Source organism: Trachurus japonicus, chromosome 14 (genome assembly GCF_045865225.1).
Source record: "Trachurus japonicus isolate A0001 chromosome 14, Traja_1.0".
Taxonomy (NCBI): Eukaryota; Metazoa; Chordata; class Actinopteri; order Carangiformes; family Carangidae; genus Trachurus; species Trachurus japonicus.
In genome coordinates, this window is record NC_140920.1 from 15770377 (window position 1) to 15793380 (window position 23004).

At 41.1% G+C, this 23004-nt stretch overlaps 3 protein-coding genes across 3 annotated transcripts; 1 reads left to right on the forward strand and 2 right to left on the reverse strand.

Moving 5' to 3' along the window:
- The first annotated feature begins 496 nt into the window (after nucleotides 1-496).
- Nucleotides 497-8909, forward strand: LOC146974540 (adhesion G protein-coupled receptor G2). The gene is made up of 26 exons (XM_085798945.1): nucleotides 497-534; nucleotides 636-666; nucleotides 748-785; nucleotides 870-1000; nucleotides 1089-1164; nucleotides 1319-1368; nucleotides 1535-1576; nucleotides 1678-1745; nucleotides 1865-1917; nucleotides 2061-2100; nucleotides 2301-2335; nucleotides 2433-2560; nucleotides 2675-2792; nucleotides 2963-3204; nucleotides 3631-3832; nucleotides 4206-4362; nucleotides 4453-4617; nucleotides 4832-4954; nucleotides 5056-5101; nucleotides 5182-5285; nucleotides 5390-5514; nucleotides 5686-6057; nucleotides 6198-6481; nucleotides 7220-7321; nucleotides 7981-8121; nucleotides 8289-8909. The coding sequence occupies exons 1-26, from the start codon at nucleotides 497-499 to the stop codon at nucleotides 8390-8392; spliced, it is 3015 nt and encodes a 1004-aa protein (XP_085655071.1). The 3' UTR covers nucleotides 8393-8909.
- A 346-nt stretch (nucleotides 8910-9255) lies between these two features.
- Nucleotides 9256-16155, reverse strand: sms (spermine synthase). Its single transcript, XM_085798012.1, has 11 exons — nucleotides 15906-16155; nucleotides 14585-14705; nucleotides 13118-13205; nucleotides 12950-13014; nucleotides 12661-12836; nucleotides 12390-12546; nucleotides 12048-12135; nucleotides 11505-11619; nucleotides 11115-11194; nucleotides 10770-10885; nucleotides 9256-10666 (listed from the first exon to the last, which is right to left on the reverse strand). The coding sequence occupies exons 1-11, from the start codon at nucleotides 15949-15951 to the stop codon at nucleotides 10636-10638; spliced, it is 1083 nt and encodes a 360-aa protein (XP_085654138.1). The 5' UTR covers nucleotides 15952-16155; the 3' UTR covers nucleotides 9256-10635.
- A 3811-nt stretch (nucleotides 16156-19966) lies between these two features.
- LOC146974542 (uncharacterized) lies at nucleotides 19967-22973 on the reverse strand. Its single transcript, XM_085796833.1, has 5 exons — nucleotides 22825-22973; nucleotides 21634-21892; nucleotides 21083-21116; nucleotides 20499-20676; nucleotides 19967-20344 (listed from the first exon to the last, which is right to left on the reverse strand). The coding sequence occupies exons 1-5, from the start codon at nucleotides 22865-22867 to the stop codon at nucleotides 20001-20003; spliced, it is 858 nt and encodes a 285-aa protein (XP_085652959.1). The 5' UTR covers nucleotides 22868-22973; the 3' UTR covers nucleotides 19967-20000.
- Nucleotides 22974-23004: the final 31 nt, after the last annotated feature.

A 23004-nucleotide genomic window follows, 5' to 3' on the forward strand; every position in this document is an offset into this window, starting at 1 on the left:
CTGGGAAACAACACAACTACCAGGTACCAAACATTTCTTTTTAAAATGAATGAATGAATCTTCACATGTTTGCATAAAGGAGCAAGTTCTTCATAATTTAGTTATTTCTCTCCTGTGGATCTAAATATAAAGGAGGAAACATACCTGTGCAGTGTTTTCTGTCATGTGTAGGCTACTGTCATTCATGTTGTGCTGTTGTCATAGTGAACTCAGACCTGCCTTTTACCTTTATCCCTTGTGATTTGTGGCTAGTGGCATTGATGAACAACAACCATGGTGGCCACAAAGTGTAGTTACTGTACAAAATGACAACATATTGAAATGTTCTTACTAATCACCACATAATTTTTGTTTCACGTTCTTTATAAAAACATTAGTAACACAAGTATTTTTTATGTGACATGCATTATGGTGAGGTATTGGGAGTAGGAGTAAAGCCTGAATAGCTGAAGCTCTAGCAAAACTGAGCTGTGAATATTTTCTATGCAGTGATATCATGTTTGCAACATATAGCCTGGCCACGATAAGCTCCTGGTAATACCTGACTAGAACAGACGAGATCTCTTCTTTCAAAAGTGACATATTGTAGACTTGCTCAGTCTTGTTATTCATAAATGTCTCACTGTGTTTTTCAGCGGACTCAGTAACACAACTGACCTTTTCCAAGTAAGTTACTGGACTATCAGATTTGTCTTATAGAACAGTAAAGAACGATCATGTGAATCAAGATTGATTTATGTTTTACAGGGACTTGAACTTTCATGCACAAGGAAAACTGCAATAGAGTAAGTAAAAACACATATTGTTGTTCAGTGACTGAATTTACTGTAAATCATCTCTTGGTTGGTGACGCTGACTTGATATTTCAGAAAGACAAATTGCTCTGTGACGTTGCGGCTGAGGAAGGAAGTACCTCTATGTTGTATCCTCCGTACTCTGTGTGTTGCCAGTAAAACGTCCCCCGACATCCACGTCGTGGGTCAAAGAGTCGATAGAACTGGTGAGTGATTAATACTGAATACTAATGAAACACATTGAGCTCCCTGAAGAGTTCACATAATAAAAATGTACCTTCTGTCACTGAACAGGTCCACTGCTTAATGAGTGCAATAGCAATCCACCGGAGAATAGCAGCTGCATTCATGGCCTGGGTGGTTCATCATGGTAAGACTTTGGATATTTGATATTTTCCATGTTCTTTTGTTCAATGTCCAGACTTATTAAGTTAACAGCAACGCCTTTACATTTTTGTAACATTGCATGAGGTTGTTCACTGCTACGTGCAAAGTTGCCATTGAGTGTGGTTATCTTTCAACAGTGAGCATGGGGAGATGGAAAGTGGAGACAACTCAACAGGCTGTAATCTAAGTGAGCGCTATTCATTTGTAACATAAATTTAAGCATAATCTTTTTACCATACGTCAATAATAACATACTATGTTAATGCTCTAGAAGGACTTGAAACAATTTCATTTAGACGAAATATTGTGTGTATATATTCAACCTTATCTTTGCTGTGGTTTCACTCTCACAGGTCTGAACAGGTGCAACTGCACTGGTTACTGCAATAAAACTGGTGAGTTTTTGTTTGTTTTTAATCAAGAAAACAAAGAGACTAAATTATTATCAGATCCATGGTTTTAAGTCTTTGATGAGTTACTTTTGCTTCTTTTTTAGATGCATACTACACTCTTCACCTGTCAGTACATGATTCCAACGTAAACCTGTCATACGTCTTGTCCTTGGTAAGTTCTCATGGATACACAGAGTTACATAACTTATTATTGTGTGTGTGTTTATCTTGCAATATTCACTTTGCATCAATTCATTCTTCTGGTATAATCCAAGTATGATATCTTTACAGATTTCAAAGTTAAGAGATCCACCACCTTGCTCTCCAAGCTCAGAAAGCACAAAGTGAGTTTTACCATTTTTCACTCAGTTACTCATCAGTTGATTTGTGTGGAAATGTTATAGTTTTGCCATGTTATTTTATTTGTGCTAATATGCTTCAATAAAACTTAAACCAACTTAACATGCTTTGTAATGTCCTCTTGTAGTTCATCGTGTCCTTTGTCCATCATCGCAAAAGAATACAAGGTAATCATCTGACATTTTGTCCATATGATCCAGAAATACTGTATGGGCAAATGCAGCTTTATGTCAGTCATCCACTTTGTCTCTTTTTGCACAGAATTTTGTTTTATATATAAAACATACGAAGCATAACTTCATACTATGTGTTGATGTGTCATATGTTCACTTGAGAAAAATTGACTGAAATGTGCTTTTCTACTCAGGATGCGCGGGTGACCCGTGGGTACGGAGACACAGAGTGAGTCTGATCACATTACTGTAAGAATCACCATTTGTTTGCATTGACATTTTAACAGCGAGTGAAACACGTGCAACTCTGACTTCTCTGATTCTAGTCTTAACAGCTTCGCAGTGATTTTAGCCTTTTCCCATGAGGTTCCCATCTGCAACGTGTCGGCGGCTGTGGCTGAAGTGTTTCGGCCCGTTGCAGAGATCAGTTTTGACGGCCTGGTGACTCGAGCAGGTGTGTATGTTGTTAACCACAGGGAAACATGTCAACATCGGTTCATACAGTCAAAAGAAAAAAAGAAAAGAACTGCTGGTGTGTCTTGTAAAGCATCTCATTTGTGTCATGCAGCAATATGTGGAAATTCAGGAGGTGACAATCCACTGACTCCCCCGTTCACGTGGATGAATCTGAACCTTCACCCTGCCATGTTTTGTGCAGCAATAAACAATTCTACCATCCTCACCTGGTTTGTATGATCTTCTCTCTCCACCCTCTCCTCTACAGTACACTATCTTAAATCCATCTTCATAAACTCAGTATTCATGACAGTAACTTGTTAGACCTGTTTGTATTTTACTAGATAGAAATTTCATTCCTGTTGTTTATTGATGTTCATGTGTCCTTTTTTCTTTATAGTCAAAATGGAAAAAATGTGGTTGCCCAGCTGGCAGAGCAATGCCCGCTGAAGCCCTTTACAACTCCCATCCCGATTGTGCCAACCACACAACCCAACACCACCCCCGAGCCCCTCAACACCACCACCGCCGCCACCACCACCACCACACCTGTAAATGTAACTTCACCCCCAGTCAACACAACAGCCGAGCCCCTCAACACCACCACCACCGCCAGCACCCCGGCAACAACCACTGAAGCAGGTTTGTAATTGCTGTGGAAATTCTCAGTTGCTTGTTGTTGGTGAATAATGAAATAGAGACTTCTTCCGGCCGGCCGACAAGTTTTTATTTCCTTGTAAGGAAAGGTCAGTCCTCATCCGAGCGGTGATGGTGAAGGAAAGACCCCGGGCATCTAAGCATTTATACCTGAGGAACGCCCCTAGAGTGGCAGCCCCTTTCGGCTGTGTTTCACTCTTGGTGTATCCTGCAGGGTTGTGTATCTAGGTGGGAAGTTACAGGATCTAGGCATCACAATTCACATATATCTTGGTGGAGAAGCATGGTGTGGACACATCTCAAGTGGTTGAAACATTATATTACATTATCCCCTCAGTGCCGTGTCGTGTATCTCTGTTGTATCATTATGGTCTCACTGCAGTGTCCCTTTTTACATGTTGTTGCCTACAGCTGAGAGCCAGGCCAACGCTCTCCTTGAGCTGACCAGGAACGTGTCCGCACTGAACTCCAGCCAGGTGGATCAGCTGGTGTCTCAGCTGGAGAACCTTTTGTCCGGCCCGAACGTCAGTCTTGCTCTGGGAAACACCTCCGTCCACATTGTCAGTAATCTGCTGGGTGCACCTGCTGAGATTGTGGCCGACTCCTCCAACAGGTTACACACTTATTTATTTCATGTTCTCATAAATATTTTGTCCTGTTGCAGTGGTTTCCAACCTTTTTGGCAACTCAAACCATTTTTATAGTGCATGTTTGGTTACAGATTACCAAACTAGGGGGAGCATAGAGACTGAAATTGGAGCATAAATATGTTCTCTTCTCAAATATAAATTTGGGCAGAGATTCTTCAGTTAGTCTCTTTTGTTTTGTTTTTTGAGTTTCATGTAATGTTCAATACTGAAATTTTGTTATGACTTATTTTCTTTGTGAATTAATAACCTACTTTGCTTAGAAGTAGGGTCTGCAGGCAGGCAGGGGTTTGGGAACCAACAGTTGTGACTCATGCCAATTAATTTATATTTCATCAGGATTATAAACATCGTCGAAACAGTTGGAGTTAAGCTGGTTCTGAACGAGCAGGCTGAGACCCTCTTGTCCCCGGCTGTGGCTCTGTCAGTGAAGCCAGCAGATGGCGCTAACTTTCAGGAAACATTTTTTTCCATCTCAGACCCGAGCAATGTTCAGGTATGACATGAATATTAGGGTTATATAATACAATATTACATGTTAACTTAACAATGCAATACGATATAATAGAATATGATATAATTGCAGGTCCGCGGAGATGCCAGGTTGAGGAGGAGTGTGAGAGCCGAGTCCTCCGTCCCTCAAGGCTCCATTAGACTTCCTCCCACTCTGACGCAGAACTTAACCTCTGAGGAGCAACAGCTCGTCTCAAGAGTCCAGTTCAATTTCTACCAGAGGAGCACAGTGTTTCAGGTTCACACATTTAATGGGTGTCCTGTTCAGACTGAGATATACGTCATCATTAGCTGAGGAGAACATTTAGTCTCTTGGCTTTTGATTAGACACAGAAATTTGTAATGTCTGTGTTTTCAATTTAATGTCACTGACTGTTTCTATTTTTTTTTAAATGCCAATGAAAACACTGTATTGTGGTAAATTGTGTTATGTCTTCATCATGACCATACAGGACAGGTCTCTGGGACAACGCAGACTTAACAGTGGCATCCTGGGAGCGAGTGTGGCCAACCTGTCAATCAGAGGACTGGCGGACGACGTCGTAATTCACCTGAGGAACATGGAGCCTGTTCCAGTGAGTCAGCTGTTTCCACTGAGACAAAATGCATCACGTCTAATCTAAGTCCAGTTAGAGATCCTAAACTGATCCTCTTGTTCCTTTTCCACTGACTACAGGCTAATTATGTGGCTACATGTGTTTTCTGGGACTTCACGATGAATGGTGAGTTTATTTGTGTTTTTGTCAACAATGTCGATGAGATTGGACAAAGAATAAAACAGGCTTTGTGTCTTTTCTGACAGATGAGTCGGGTGGTTGGAATCCAAATGGCTGTTCAGTCCAAAACAGTACACACAACGAGACAGTTTGTGGCTGCAACCATTTAACCAGTTTTGCAATCCTGCTGGTAAGAAGATCAGTTTCTCACGCTCCCTTATGTGTTACGATCATTAATCTAATCTAATCATATCTTAAATCCCAGTTTTAACCACTTCCTCTCTGCTGCACCAGGACCTCGCCAGACAGCCTATAACCAGTCGTCTCCAGGCCACCATCCTCACCTTCATCACCTTCATTGGCTGTGGAGTCTCGGCCATCTTCCTCTCTATCACCCTCCTCACCTACCTGGCCTTTGGGTGAGTATTTCCTTCTATAATATGATAAATCACCCATATCTGATACATCTTTCTCACAATGTAAGTGAATAAGAGACAATATTTTTTTGGTGCAGACATTTTTATGACGATGATTCATTCTTTCATGTTCATTGTGTTTCATGTTGTTTACAAATCACTGGACACCTGCAGGAAGTTGCGTAAGGACATTCCCTCCAAAATCCTGATCCAGCTGTGTCTGGCTCTGCTGCTGCTCAACCTGGTCTTCCTGCTGGACTCCTGGCTGGCGCTCTACCCGGACGCCGTGGGCCTCTGCATCGCCACCGCCTGGTTCCTTCACTACTTCCTGCTGGTTTCCTTCACCTGGATGGGACTGGAGGCCGTCCACATGTACCTGGCCCTCGTGAAAGTCTTCAACACCTACATATCACGCTACATGCTGAAGTTCTCGCTGGTCGGCTGGGGCGCCCCCATGGTCGTGGTCATTATAGTCATCGCGATTGACAAGGATAACTACGGTCTTGTCTCCTATGGAAGGTTTACGGATGGGACTAGTGATGAATTGTGAGTCTTTTCCTCAGATGCTGTATTTGTAGTTACATAGTTAAAAACACTCCACACATATTAAGATACAACTAGTAGTAGTAAAGTAAAAGTAGTGTAAATGTAATGTAAAAAACGAACCCTTTAATTCTCTTCCTCAGCTGCTGGCTAAGAAATGACATTGCCTTCTACGTGGCTGTGGTGGCCTATTTCTGCGTCATCTTTCTCTTCAACATCATCATGTTCATCCTGGTGCTGGTCCAGCTGTGTCGGATCAAGAGGCAGAACCCACACAACTCGCAGCACCGCTCCACGATGCAGGATGTGCGCAGCGTGACGGGGATAACCCTCCTCCTGGGCCTCACCTGGGGCTTTGCCTTTTTCGCCTGGGGACCTGTGAACCTGGCGTTCATGTACCTCTTCGCCATCTTCAACAGCCTGCAAGGTCAGTTCACTCTTTACTCGATCTGCATGATAATGGGAACCATTAAAAGCCCAGACGATGTGTTAACAATGTGTTTATCGGTTGTTTGAACCTGGCAACATGACATCACTGCTGTGAAAAGAGGGAAAAACGAGGCAGGGCAAAGATCCTAATCAGACCAGTTGTAAACATGCCAACATTTTGACCACATTGTCAAAACAAGGTGTGTGTGTGTACAACTTTGGCAAGTACAGTAGATGTCGGCCTGGGAACGAGCTGATGTTGACAAAGGACACTGAATAATAAATCATTTTCTTATTTACTTTTATCTTGTACAACAAATACATGATACTACTTTTTACACATGTGAGCTCATCCTCTCATTAATATGATGAGTACAATGTTATGGATAAAAAGAACGAAGAACAAAACTACTACATATCTTGAAGTTGTAATGTCACCTTTTAATAGGGTGCGGTTTCAGTCTGGTAATGCACAGTTAAGCCCTTAATGCAAGATAACTATACAAACATTTCTGTCAGTGTATCCATATAGAGTTGTGTTGTAACTGCAACAACAGTGCACAGTAAAAGGTGACTCACATTAAACAAATTAAATATGACCTTGCCCAGACAGACTGTTCCTGCAGAACACAGGAAGTAGACATTTGTAAGACATAAAGCCTTTTTTTTTTCGTGTCTCACATCTGTTAAGTGCAAACTGATTAAAAATGCTGTTTCTGTTCATTTTTCTTTGTAGGTTTCTTTATATTTATTTTCCACTGTGCGGTGAAGGAGAATGTGAGGAGGCAGTGGAGGACCTACCTGTGCTGTGGCAGAATGAGACTGGCAGAAAACTCAGGTTAGACATGTTCACCTTTGTTACGACCCCAAACGACCACTATGTACATACACGGGAGGCAACATAAGTGTGGAGACAGGAGTTACAAATGCACGTAAAAAGGTTTATTGTTACAAGCAGGAGGGATAAAACAAGCTGAGCAACGGAGGCGGCTGGACTGGCAGGCAAACTGAAACAAAAGGAAAAAGGAAAGGACGGCCACCGCAGCCAACCCACACAGGGCCGTCGGACCAGGCACCGACCTTCTTCCCTATCCCCAACAGAACCGGAACCTAAACCCTGAACAGAAACAAAAAACCGAATCAAAAGGTCTGCCAGCCAGCCGCGAGCACCACGCTCCCGGACCCACGAGAGGAAGCGTGGCCGAGGGTTGAGCGCAGGACCGGAGAGGGAGGAGAGAGGGAGCGCGCAGAACCTCCGCCTTTAAATACGCCCCGCAGCAATCACACACCTGGATGGAAAAAGAGCACAGGAGAGATTACGGCCAGGCCAGCAGAGGGGGACAATGTAACAACCTTACATTTGTCTGAGCTTTACATCTTTTTGACCCCTGATTCCTTTTCCTGCCTTCAAAGTTCAACATCCAAGGCCACTATAGATGCACAATGATGGTGACTATGTTACACACCGACTTCATCTTGTGGTGTTTGTTTTCACAGAGTGGAGTCGCACTGCAACACAGAAGACGAAGAAGTCATCCGTGACCAGACTGACATCGCTTCACTCCTCAAACTCCAACAACTCATCCTCCTTCTCTTCTTTTCTTGCCAGTGACTCTTCAGATCACATTAATGGCATCGGTAAGTGAAGACAGTCCAAGCTCTCAATGTCACTGAGACTTCAAACCAATAAGTGTCAATTAGATCACAAATTCATGGTCAGTTTAATAAAGGTCTTGGTTTCAGTAGCAGAACTAGATCCAGTGACTTCCAGCATTGTCTTTTAACTCTGTTGTGTGGTGTTGTAGGTAACCCCATGGACGACAGAGCTATCACAGCTGATGAAGAGCCCAGTATGGATGTGATCCTCAACGAGGTCAACAGGCAACGGAGAAGCCGACAAACACACTGATCTGAAATGGGACTCTTATTTTGAAAAACCTGTACATAGTGTATATTAATAAGTAATTTATGAATTTTATAACTTAATGAAGAATGTAAACCTTTAATTATGTATTGCACTTGATTTTTAAACTGTATTCATACATTCACTTGATTCCAGCCTTTATTCCTGTGTAAAGTTATTTGACCACCATTGAGTGCGCAACAGTGTTCACTTAAATACTTATGAGCAAGATGGTGATTAAGTTATCAAATCTCAGCTTCTGTAAACAAACACCCATATTCTGCAGGTAAATCTTACACCTACATCTACATTACATACACAGTAAATGTCAAACATGAAGTCAAGCTCAATAAATACCTCCAGTTCAATCAGTTTTACTGCTTGGGTTTAGTCAGAACCCATAAAATAAAATTTAAAGGAGGAGTTAAAGAGCGTTTCTGTTTAATTCTGCTCAATGTTCATATTGTAAATGACTGAAACTCTCATCTAAAGGAAATAAATCACAATTACTGCAACTTTTTAGTCAAAGGGACATTATAATTTCTGTTATTCGGTGAAGAAAGATGACAGCTCACTACTCTGCACTGACAGCCAAGGAGGCAATAGTACTTGCAGCTGCAACTCACATCAATTATCAATCTGATACCATTAAGTGTTTTATTAAAATTTCATTCTGAACAAATTATCCGTAACACTATTTCTTATCAATTAATCATTTCCATCTATTGAAACATTTTCATAACTCGTTGGTTTTAAAATATATAATATCACAACTGTTTTCCACCATTTTTCCTAACAAGTTGTCAATTCAGTTGTCACTGATTCATATTGAGGCTTTTCATTTCATTTTTGAAAAAAAGTCAAGACAGTTTTCCCCAAAACATTTTAATTGCAGATGGTCACAAAACTTTTTTTTCAAGTGGGACAGAACAGCATTTGGTGAAATCATATAGAATAAATAAATGTAATTGAGTCCCACAGGGTTGATCGCGCGTAAACGTGCTGTGTACTGTGTATGCAAGCTACATTCACTGTCCGTTACATGCACCTAATACAGTCTTTAAAAAAATCTTTTTAAAATATATCAGGAGAAAGCAAGGTGCTAATAAAACATGACAAAAAAACAGCACAAGCACAGAGGCGGCATTAAAGTGGTGGAATTGTTTCCCTTTTAAAACATATTTGGACTTCAACACTTCAGTCTCTCCGGGCGTGATCACATTGCCTTGATACAACCTGAAAGAATCAAATCACATTTGAGCGGCAGTAACAAAAATAGAGCTTAAAAGCGACTCACGTCAGCTGGGCTGAGTCTATAGATTGGCCTATCACACATTTGAGCTCATAACTCAAAAAAAAAAAACTAAAGAAAACGAGAGAGAACACACACGCACACTTGTTCTACGATGAGTTACACCTCATTATCAGTGTATCAAATCAGTGATCAACTAACAGCTCCTTCAGAGTACATGCAAATGGACAATCCAAATCAAGTAACACAAATGAAATACAACTCGTAAGCTGCAACAATGGTAAATGGTAAACAACAGTAAAACACAACCAAAAGAGCAGGAAAGAGAAGGAAGATGAAGGTAGAACAGGATCAATAGATCGGGGATGATGTAACTGTCACTGTATCTCTGAAGATGTGCTCAGACTGAATGGAAAGTGAATTTCCATCTTCACTTATTCACACCAAGATGACCGCTGGAGTGTTTTACAGTCTGTGCCTATGATCCAAAACAACAATACAGATGTAGTCACAGCTGTAACTCACTGATCATATGCACAGACTGATCTTTGTATGTGTGTGTGTGTGTAGTGGTGCTGTGTAAGTGTACAGACTACAGACTTCAAACCAAACTGATTTGACAATGCTGTATTTTTTCCCCTCTTATTTCTAAATAACGATGCATTTATGCAAACTTTTTGGAGAATGCTGTTGATGCTGCAGTGAAGAACCACTGTTAGTCCTCAGGGTCACACACAAGCTCAAACGTGTCGGTCTAACAATTAAGCTCTTCTATCAACTCAATGTCTACTCTTAAGACATTTAGTTTTCTTTCTCAATGCACCTTTGAAGTAGGTGAGGTTGCGACATAAACCCCAGCTTAGCTTTCCAAGTTCGTGTTACCTGTAATTTTCATGTCACGTTCAGTCTGAGCACACCTTTAAGGCTACAGCAGGAGCAGGAGATCTAGCGCTTTCACGTTCCAGCTGCTGAGGATTCAAGCAGAGAAAAATGGAGGCTACTTCTTCCATACGGTGTAGAAAACCCATCTGGTTTGTTACAATTAAGGACCGTAAACAACAAAAGTCTGACTGCAAAACTGTTAAATACTGTATGACTGTGTCCCTGTGTTTACACCTGATGAAAGGATACAGCTCCAAGTAGGAGGGCACACACACCACCTCTTTGGAGAAGCCCACGGGACACGAGAGCTTTCCCAGCTGTTCTTCATATAGACTCAGTGCCTCTGTCAGATTCACACTGTTACCCTGACGACGGGAAAAAAACATATCACGTTACGCAGTGAACTCAAACTGAATTTTACATAAAAAACCCTGAACATAAAGTTAACAAAAGAAAAATGTCATCCTTCCTGTTCGACACCACTGCAGTTTTCTCCTTCCTTTTAATTATTGCTCACTGAACAAATTTGTGATGAATATATTAACAATACCAATATTAACAGTTTGCAGTCATCACACTCAAGAGGACGCTCACCTGGGTGAAGTACTTCCCAGCTGGGTGCAGGACTTTTATTGACAGGTCTAAGATGAGACGCAGGAACTCCCATGTCGAGTCTTTAAAAACCAGTTCAGAGAGAAAGACATAGGTTGACAAAGAACATCTCTCTACTGCATTTATGTAACTCCTCAGGTTATGCAAGTACAACAAGAGTTCAGAAAGCACTCAGACACACTCAGATGTCATTTTTAAATTAATAAAAAGGTGCAATTTTTGCAGATTAAAGTCTAGTCTAGAAAAAAATCTAATTGGATGTAAACAAACGGGCAAAGACAGTTTTTACATATCAAGTATGAAAAAGTGAGGGGGTCTGAATATCTTCTGAAGTCATTCTACATAGGCACTTTATATTGAAAATACAGAAACCTTCTTCTGGCTCTGTGGATATTGGGACTGCAGTGAGGTCATTAATTACGTAGTCAAACATCCGTCCCTCCTGGACGTACTTCTTCAGCACAGGGACACAGTCCTCAACGAGTATCTGTTGATGCACAAGAGGAGGAAAATCCACTCAGCTTAAGTTTCTTTCATTTCATAATTGGTACCACCTTAGAGATCAGGCCAAACCACTTTAGAGGATCAAGTCAAACCTCGTTGACAGCCTGACTACTAACCAATCAGATGGCTGGGAAAACAAGTCATCATTATAGCATTAAAAGAACATTGATTGACAAGTAACAAAGAGCAGTGGAAATCCTTGAGAAGATCAGTAAAGTGCTGTGTTATCAGATTCAGACACTAAATATACAGTAACTGTAGCAATGACTCATCCTATATTGTCTCAATGTTTTTATACTCTCAATCCAACACTCAGGGTAACATGACCATGTCTTCTGTTATGGGAAAATAATGCACACACTGTTGATTACCTCCCACAAACAAAGGTTGCTGTGAACCAGCTTCACTCACTTGGTAACAGTCTCCCTTCAGGTTGTCGAGGATATTGCCACAAGTCTTCCTCATGTGCGCTCTGCACCCGTCTATCACCTTCTGGTCAATGTAAACACTTTGTTAAGGAAATGTCAATCAGATGTCAAAATTAAACATTACAACACTGGTGAACTAATGAGAAGCAAAACTACACTGCCTGATAAAGTTTAATCCTGCCGTCTATGAGGGAATCATTATCAGATGACTCACTGATCGATGGCAGCAGCCCAACAGCAACAAAACCGATTCAGTAAGGTAAAGTCAACATTATGATGAAGAGATTAAAAAGAAAGAAAAAACAGTGCAGAGCCAATAAAGGATATCTCCACCATGGTGATCATCTTTGGCTTATGTTTGACCACCTCAGCGAGGATGCCTCCATCGCCTCCTCCGAGTATCAGCACCTCTTTTCCAGCGTAATTCTCTTTTCCACTACCTATGATGGCCTGGGTGTAGGCCAGATCACTCTCTGCCAGGTCTGCGAGGCAAATGAGTCATTTCATAGCGATTAACAAACATTATCAGCACATTTAACCGAGGGATAGATCATGTAGCACGTTAAATATGTCACATTAACGTTGTTTACACTTACTGACGTCTCCATTGAGTACTAGGATATTTCCAAACTGCCGTGAGTGCAATATTTTTATGTTTTGGTATGCAGAATCTTCTTCATACACCACCCGGTCAATGTCATATTCAATCAGTCTGCCGTCAGCTGTGGGCCAGTATCGGTCAACTTTGGCCCCTCGCACAAGGGCTGGGAGCCTTTATGGGAGGTGAACAACACAGTTAATCAATATTACTGCAACATGCAAGGTGCATTAAAAACAATAATCACATTGTTTAAACGTGAGCAAAGCCATAAAACAGATACTCACCTTTTAATCCGTGTAATATTGCCTTTTAAGAGAACCTTTAGCTTCTTTTCCAGTGCATTTAAAAGCTGTGAAGTAACAGTCGTCACACATACAGGTGTTATTTTGGCTTTGCAGAAAAGTACGTAAAGTATGTACTTGAGTTTTTTTTTTTTTTTAAATACCACCTACATTGTCTTGTTGTGCAGTGTTATCGTCTTCATAACACTGCAGATCAATGGTGACCAACCCATGGGAGTGCACACGCAGAATAACAAGCCTGAGAAATAAAAAGGTAAAAGGTAAACAGATGTAGCGATGAGGATGTTTCATGTTTGTTGTTTCTTCATTTGCAAAAAAAAAAAAAAAAAATCTTTGCATGGTCTGAAAATTTCACTTCAATAAAAAAAACTCCATGCAACAACTCAGACACCAAATCTCCGGTCACTGAGTTAACATTAACAGCAGAGGCCAGATACATTTTCATTATCAACTCAATGTTTCACTTTGTCTCACATCTGTGATACATTTGATCTCTGCACTGCACATCTGAATGCTACTTTTGTTCCTCCTGCTCCTGTGTATTTCTGAATATCTTTATTTCACAACAAGTGTTGGTAAAAGCAAAAATCTTTGCACATCCACTTCTCAGGCAGGTGCGTCGGAGGGCGACAATCAAGTCCAAATTAGAAAAAGAAGAGTTCCCGCACACATGGCCAACTTGCAGGATTTATTATGCAACGTTTCGGTACTAGACCTTTTTCAAGCAAATGTTTTTGCTTGACACATTTGAAACTTGAAACATTTGCTTGAAAAAGGTCTAGTACCGAAACGTTGCATAATAAATCCTGCAAGTTGGCCATGTGTGCGGGAACTCTTCTTTTTCCCTTTTACAACAAGTGTTGGTAAAACCCGATGAGGAAACTTCCAGGAAAGTGCTTAATTCAACAATTATCTTTGACCATTTCTGGTAATTAATCCGCACCACCCTTTACCATAAGGGACTCTATCACTCTGATGAAGAAAGAAAGAAAGAAAAGGTCCTTTGTGAATAAGCATGGACACCTTTAGCGAATTGTAAGACGTGTGATAACTTTACACTCCAACAGCAAACAGTGGCTCTTTGTGAGTACTACTGCTGCTGCTGCTTTAGAACAACACCAAATCTTTGTGGTTCATTCAGACCAAACTACTCAAACATCTCACCCACACAGCTTCCTCTCCATGACAGTGCAGAGAGCTGTGGGTGAACTGATGAAGACATTTCCACCATAACAGTTTTCAGTCTTGTTTTGGCTCACCTTCATGTTTGACACACACAGAACATGTGAAATACTGTTATTCCAGGGCCCTGTTTACCAGATCGTAACTGCAGCCAACTTTCCTTCATGCTCGTATAACTCATCAGAGTCCGTGTCATGTGACGTGCATAATGTGTGTCATTTCACAGACAGGTCAGTCAGGGCTAGCTGGTTAGCATGCTGACTCTTGCTGAGGATACTTGACAATACATCACTATCTAAAGTGCATGTTTGTGCAATATGTTGAACTAATATTATGTGAGGTATTCTGAAAATGTTTCATCCACAGTCTAGAGAACCACCGCAGAAAAAAACAAAGCATTAACAGTTAAAAAACGTGAACAAATGCTGATCTTACCGGCCATTCTTGCCTACAAAAGTAGCGAGGTATCCATGTCCATTTGTGTCATGAATAGTCTCTGTCATTTCCTGCTCATGAAATATGGACAGCAGGGCAGGGACCGTGGAAGCGGAGTCAACTGTGGAAAAGCACAGGGTGTGGAGAAAAAAAACTATTAATCTATCTGTTGACATATATATAGGCTATATAAATATCAACACACCAGTGAGTGTTAACATGTTTAATTAGAAGTCAAGATTTATTAAGCTATTCATAGAAATGCCTTCTTAACAATGTGTATTAAAGTATGCAGGTAGAATGGTTCCTGACATTGTAATAGTGTCAGGAGTATTATTGATCATAGATAGCCTAGATTGTAGCTGGTCAAGGCTGAGCTCATTTGAACATTTCATTTTCTATTAAAAAGAATTACCATCACTCAGAGTCAGAGGCTTAAACACAACACCACTAACTGCTTATAAAGTATTTATATACCACTTCAGACAATCAATGAAATTGCACATAATATATTGTAGTATTTTAGCGTATTTTTTTAACTGCTTTTGTCACAATAAACATTTAAATAAATATAGTAATAATTGCATTTAAAATATAACAATTTAATACAATTAAACATATTTAAAATTTAACATTCTTCTTTAACAGTCTTTGTTTGTTTGTTTGGAACATACAGTCAATAGTAGAGCTATATTGTTTTCCAACAGGAAATACAGTTGAATTGTCTGTATGTTCTTATTTTATTTTATTATACTGATTTCCTTTTTTTTTTTGCTATATGTTGATATGAAAAATGAATAAAAAATTGTAAAAAAAAAAAAAAAAAAAATTTAACATTCAACTCTTGGTCAGTTTATGATGCTAACTGAATATGAATCACACTTGGGGTAAAAAAAAAAACTACAAAAATGGCCAAAGATACGTCATTTCCCAAGCGACAACCACGGGTCGAATGTAGCATTGAATGTACTTTATTCGCATTGTTAGCCGGAAAGATACTGAGGTAGTCCAGAGCAACGACACTGAACGCACCATAACTACATGTGTAACAACGCATGTCCATGTACAAGACATTAAAATTAAACATTTAACCACAGCGACGGCTTTTAAAACCCAGTATATCCAAAACAATTAAACATGTACGCGCCGTTATCTGCCATGTTTCTTCCAAATCGATAACAGCGGCTCTGGTTTGAAGGGCAATGACAGACTAGCAGGGTGATGTTAGCAGGCTAGCCCCGTTAGCCAGCACGCAGCCCTGATGCAGTGAGTGCAACCAGGATGCACTGACTGCAGCAGCGGCTCGTCGCGCTTTTCTTACCTGCCGTGGAGAGGCTGAAGTCGAGAGTGTAATGTCGCAGTGCCATGTCTGTGTGCAACCGTCATCCATGCCTGGAATAGGCAGGCTGCGAATATTTATGTGCAGAGACAGAGGGAGGGCCCTGCTACCACTGCTGTTAACCAACACGACCCACTGCACTTGCCAAACCAGGCGTGGCTACTGTCTGCGCTGCTAAAGGCGAATGCGGCGACCGAGAGCAGAGAGCAGCAGCTGAGTCGAGAGGGAAATCCTCCTCTGGGAGCTGTACCAGTCCTGTGGGGTCGGACAGTGGAAACAGCATTTGCACATATAGGCTACTATACTATAGCTACTGTACATACTGTAAGGAGAATAGTGCAGCTGTATTTCAGTAAAGTAGTGAATTGTGCACGAGAACCACATGTATATTGAACATGTACTGTGATGCACTTAATCTATATAATTTCCTTGCACCTTGCACATCACTCTTTATTGTTTCACTAATGCTGCCCGTGTGACCTTCAATCGTAAACTGCTGTGGACTTCTATAAATGCAAAATCAGATTTGAGGAGGTGTAAACTAATCTGAGAACATGTACTTAAAGAAAAAATGTTGAACTGAAAAAACAGGTTCCTCCACAACTCCCTACAGATAATTAATAGCCTATATGTTTACAATGGTGTTTAATGCATCTCCATGGTAGTGTAGCTTAGAAATCATAGACGAGAGAGCACAAAAGAGAAAGAAAGAGAAAAAATATTTATTCACAATGATGTAGGCTACCGCTACCTATGTCAATGCTAATGCATAAAAATGCAGACAGAGGCTTTCTCAACAGGGTGTTGTGTGTTGTTATTATTTGTGATCTGTAAAAGAAAACCTTCTGTAGGCCTGGTTAGACTATTTAATAAAATGAATTGACATGCATGATGACTTTATTGGCAACCACTCTTTTCTAAAGTGGAAAGACAGAAATGATGAGACTAACTCAAGGTTCATCGTGCCAACAGCAAAGTATTTGAAGATGTTGTGACCTGTCATCAAGTCAACAGCATTAGTTCAGTAACCCACAAGGCCAAACAAGTCCAAACAGACCAGTCAGATTTAGATTATCTTATTGCAGGGACGTCAACACCTACCTGAAATCCAATCATTAATTCCTGAGTAATTCACAAAGTTGATAGAAAAAGGCCCTACCTGTATGTTCCAATGTGAAAGAAAGTGATAAAAATTCCTGTGTCTGCCTCTGTAACTGAATCTGACAGCAAACTGAGTGGGTTCAGTTAGCGCGGGAAGTGGGGTGCTGCCGGGGATGCAGCCCCCCTTGTCAGAGTGTTCGCCCCCCCCCCCCCCCCCCTCCGTGCCAGAGTGGCTGAAATGGTGCTGAATATAATGTTTCTGTTATTTAAGTGGTAGAAAAACTGTTGATTGCAGCCTGAGCGGCTGCACTTTGTAATTTTTCCGACCGGTGCCACCGTGGTCCTGGTACACCGGAGTTCTACTAAGCTCCAGAGTGTAACTGGTCTAGTGGAGCTGTGGCTGGTCTTTTTCTTTTCTTTTTTTAATGTTTTGGCCTGGCTGTTTGGGCTCCCAAGTCTGCATGGACCTCTGTGGGCTTACATTTGAGTTTTCAACGGGCCAGAGAGACCCAACCAACCTGACCTGACGTGCCAGTTCAGCCCGAGAATGTAGAAATGACACGGTCAGGTCGGGCTGTGCCTTGGGCATCTTCTTCTTTTGACCGGGTTAGGACTGTCGGTCTGACAAGGGGGGCTGCTAATGGCTGCCGGGGGCTGCAGAACTGGCGCGTCCAGTCAGGTTGGTTGGGCCACTCTGGCCCGTTGAAAACTCAAATGTAAGCCCATATGGTCCTCGCAGACTTGGGAGCCCAAACAGCCAGGTCAAAACATTAAAAAAAAGGAAAAAGACCAGCCACAGCTCCAGACCAGTTTCATACACTCCATAATGCTTAATTCACCTGATAAAATCACAAAATTTTTCTGGGGGGGGGGGGCTCCCCAGGCATGTTAGGCATGTTTTGCATTCAGATGGCAGCCCCCCCTACTGAAAACATCTAACAGCGCGCCTAGACCGGTCCCCGCCCCATTCCTCCTTTCTGTGTAATCCTGCACACAGAAACAAAACACAAACTCCTGTCCAAATGTAATGACTATGAATGTATTATTCATTGTGATTTATTGCATCTTTGACAGGGCAGGTTTCTGACATGGAAATATTGTGAACACACCTTAGCAAAAAGCAATGTGGATGCATTTATTCAACAACAATCAACAATGACAAAAACAAGTCTGTGCAAGTACAAAAGCACCTACTGTAGCTACACAAACATGTGAGGGTGTAGGGTTTGTGCAACGTAGTTAGCATCTTTTTGTCCTTTTGTTTTGTTTTTATTCTTCCCCTTCACCTCTACTAATGTGCCATGCAGGGACAACAGTGAACCAGGGCTGCCACAACGAACCAGGGCCAACACTGCAACAGTCCCACACACAAGGGGGACAAGGGATTAGGGGTTGTGTTGTGGAATTGGGTTGATCACATGTGTGTGAGTGTGTTTGTGTGCCTGTCCATCTGGGTTCGAAAAGAGAAAAACACTGAAGATGGAATAATGAAAAGGGAAGATATAAGGCTGCACTGGTTCACAACTGGTTAGCAGCACAGTTGTCTTAGGGTTTACATGTCACACTCATCAACAAGGACATTATGTTTATTTTTTATGTTAAATATGAAGAGTAAAATGACTTTTTTTTTTTTCCACATGCTGATTTTATTCACAGGAGCTAAATGAGGTCAAATAGACATCACAACATATATGTGTTTTTAACAAAACACATCAGCACATAACAGTTAGTTACTTGAAAAGAAACACTGCACAAGCACAAAAGAGGATGATGCTTAGATTTAGACGAGCCCTAGCAGGTCAGTGTGTCTGTAAGTAAACAAAATATCTGATACAGATCCATTTCCATCCACTCAAAGTCAATTAAGGTGCCAAAGGCAAATTTCCACTGTGTTTTCAAACCATTGGACAATAAAGTCTTCTTATAAGAATAATGCTCCAAAGATATGTAGAAATGTTGCTCAAGTGTGTCATGTTGCAAATCTCACATTAGTAACCGTGACATATTTAACATATATGATTTGTAACACATAGATAGAATATTTTTACATTTCACAAACCCTTATTCATAAACACTGATCGCGTCAATAGCGTTATCATTGTACCAGATGACCCATGAGGTGTGGTTTAAGTAGCAGATTCATCTAATCAGGCTTATAGGACACAAAACCTCACTGCAGGTTTGTATCTCACACAAGAAAGACACCATTTGAACTCTTAACACACTAACGTTACAGAGTTATTACGTTCTCATGTATACGACTGCCCATCACGGTGACATTGTGTTGCAACCTGGGTTGACCTGACTACTGAATTGAACCTCAATTCAAAAATAACACCAGGATTGTGTCAGCTGCATTTCTGAGGTGGTAAAGAGATCAATATTTTTTATGACAATGAATCAAAGGTGTGTCTCATAGAGATGAAGCTACAGAGAATTATCACTTGAATTTACAGTTCAACTTGAAACTGCTTATTGTGTAGATGTGTAGCTTCTGGTTCATCACTCTCACAGCTCCAATTGCATTGTTTTAGTGAAAAAACGCTAAAAAAAGAAACTAATTGTACACAAACACAAAGTTAGTGTTCACCTTTGTGAATCATTTTGCAGCTAAATAGACAAATGTTTCCTTCGGGAGCTGGTTGAGACCAAAGACAGAGCTAAAATATTTTAATACTGGACATAATGAATGATAATGTTGGTCCATCACTGATGACTATATTAATAATGTAGGTGACAGTTTGCAAACAAATTCACTATATCATCTAAATAGGTGGCATCTCTCCTAAAAACCACACTTTATTGAAACCTTTGACGTGATTCTGTCACAAATCACAACTGCAACATCAGGTAACGTTTCTCAGCATCATCAAAACTGTCCATATTCACAGCAGCAGCAGCAGCAGCAGCAGCAGCAGCAGCAGCAGCAGCAGCAGCAGCAGCAGCAGCAGCAGCAGCAGCAGCAGCAGCACATCATTAGAAAGTAAACCCACCACAATCAAAGGAATCAAAATCTGAGTCTGCCACTTCAAAGTCAAAGCTGTTGAAGTGAGGGGAGTCGAGCGCTGTGCTGCAGGTGTGGTAAGCTCCCGCTTGTCCCATGCCGGAGAAATCAGTGTTGAGTGGGAGGTCAGGAGCTTTGGCTTCCAGATTAGCAGATGAGCATGCACCCAGGTAACCCATCGCAGAGGACGCAGCAGCCCCTCCCATCAGTAGATAAACCGCCTTCACCGCCTGAGCGTTATTGATGCTGCCATGACGCAGGCAGCTTGACGAGCGGACACTTCCTCTGTAATTCCTGGTAAGGGGAGAATTCCTCCCTGTTGGGTTCAACGGTTAAAAAAAAACAACACACATTGTGCAAGTTATTATTTACACAAACAAACAGACCAGATGAAAAATAATTGCAATTTACAATTTAAAATTGTATCAATAAACTCTACAACTTGATAGAAAATGTTGGAGTGCACTCACCAGTCTCTCTTGGGGAGGGACAGGTCATGGGTCCTGGGGAGGGGGGCTCCCTGTCACTGATGGGGGGAGTCCCTGGATCTTTGTCAGGGATTTGCTCAGGCACCAGATCATGGAGAGTGATGTGTGGTGGTGGCGGCACCTGGTGTCTCTTACAGGAACTGAGAGGAGACGAAAGACTCTGTGGGAAATAAAATGATAATGTTTTTGTTTTTTTAATCAAGGAGAGAATTTCACAGATCTCATCAATGAAATCTATAAATAATAAATATATACACAGCGATTTTGCATTATTTTGTATTGTAAAGGTCAGTTTTCAACCTTGCAAGCAGCAGACCTCACAAACCGTGACTTAACTCAGCTGACTTTTCATCTGTGAAAAAGTTTGCAATGTAAAATATCTAAACATGGATAAGATGCACTGGAACAAACTTTTATACTGACAGTAAAGGACACCCTGTCTTCTCTTCTAGTGTCATCATGTGGTTCTCATTTGTTATTATTGGATGGATCGGCACAGTGTTTAAAGATCCAACCCCTTCACCAAAAACGAATACATTATTATTAAGTAACACGTCTTAACTCACCGCTTTCACTTTTTTTAGCATGTTCAGCCATTGACTGAAAAGAAAAGAGGTAAGAGTGGTTATGTCATTACAGCCACACATATGAAACCACTGATCCATTAATGCATCAAATGAAGTGCATGGCTGTGAAAGAACTGGAAAAACTGGTTGCAGGACTGGAATGAACAGTGTTAGCGTCTCTCAGAGATGCCTGCCCTGTCGAGCACACCACCTCCTACTCAGTTCTATTGTCAGTGGTGTGATTATTACACATTACATTATGGTTATGTGCAATGTGACAGGAGTAAATAAATTATGGCTCCTTGCTAAGACTTGGATGATGTTGTTTCTCCATTAATGGCCAGTTTAAATGTGCATAGCAATTAGAAAAAGGAAAATGAAACTACACCAAACAACCACCATAAGAGTAAAAAGTGGTATAAGTCCTTTCATCTAACCCTGTCTAAAAGATATTGCTGGTAATACTGTGACATTGCATGAGAAAACTATAAGATCTAGAGACTGTATCCATTTGCAGGAACGAGAGAGAGAGAGCACAGTGAGAATCAGACCTGCAGTCTGCAGGAGTTTCAGCCAGCAGCAGCAGGTATTTGTAATGGGGCAGGATCAGGGCAAAGCAACAGTCCCTGCTGCCACCAGATGGTAACTTGGGCAGGTCTAGGATCTCCTTTCCCTCCACAATGGCCTCACAACTGCTCTGCAACAGCACCAGCTGGTCAGGGGGAGACAAGGCGTCGTGGCACACGAAGAGGGTGCCCTCAGCTGTGAGCTGCAGAAACCTCTTCTTCCATTGTTTGAAAATAAATCCACCTGGAAAACAGAGGGGGGGGGGTGGCATGCAGGAGATGCTGCTGTGTAGTAATTAGGCTATAACAAGCATTTCTGATCATAACCCCAACCCCCCCCACCCCAAAATAAAAAAACCCAAGCTTAGCGACAGTATTAGGCACGGTCACAGTGATCATTGCTGCAGCGCGAACAGTGTACAGCTGGATTAAAGCATGAACACTCTGTCACTCTGTCATCCCCACAGATTAAATGCAGTCAGATGGTTGGAGGATCAAAGGGCTGGGGTTGTGTGTCTGGACCAATCAAGACGACCCGTGTGCACATGATCTAGCATGTTCACACGCAGACATCTGGATCTACACATATACTACGTGCATACTGTAAAAACACATTTTATTAAAGTTTATAAGAGAATTAAAAACCCAAGAGCTGATGAAAAAAAGCTGGAGGAGATTGCTGAGGTTGTCTGGGCTACTGAGTGTATTTTTAGCTACAGTTTGAGATTATGTTTTCATCAGGGTGTAGATTATTTATCACTGCTCCATATTTACTTCTTAATATGCATCTGTATTATATACATATATATATGCTGTATATAAATCACTAAATTTAACACAGTTTGTAATGGATCAATTAAGATTCTTTTATCAAAGTTGTATTTCATCTGAAAACCTCTGTGAACTCTGTAAACAACATCCAGCACTGCTCCAGTTTAAATGAGACCATATTTGTATTTCAATTCTAAGAAAAAATACAAATCAAATATAAGTATAAATATACATTTAAAAGTCAATCAGTATTTATACAAGTTGGGTAGTCATCAAATTTGGAAAGTAACAATCAGAGAACTGAACAACTGCATTAAAAAGCTGACGATGTAAAATAATTTTAACTCACAAAATGTCACCATGGATGTAACAATGGCCATTTAGTAAAGTAGAAAAGCAACTCACTGTACAACCTGAGTGTCCCATGGTGGATCCCAGAGAGGTTCATGTTAGCAGGCGACGTGTCCTGGTCTAACACAGGCTCAGAGAGAGACGTTTCAGGACCGGATGGGTGAAAAGCACCAGGCTCAATGTGAGTTTTAATGCTCAGCGTTAATCCTTATTCAGCTTTAATGCTCCAGAGAC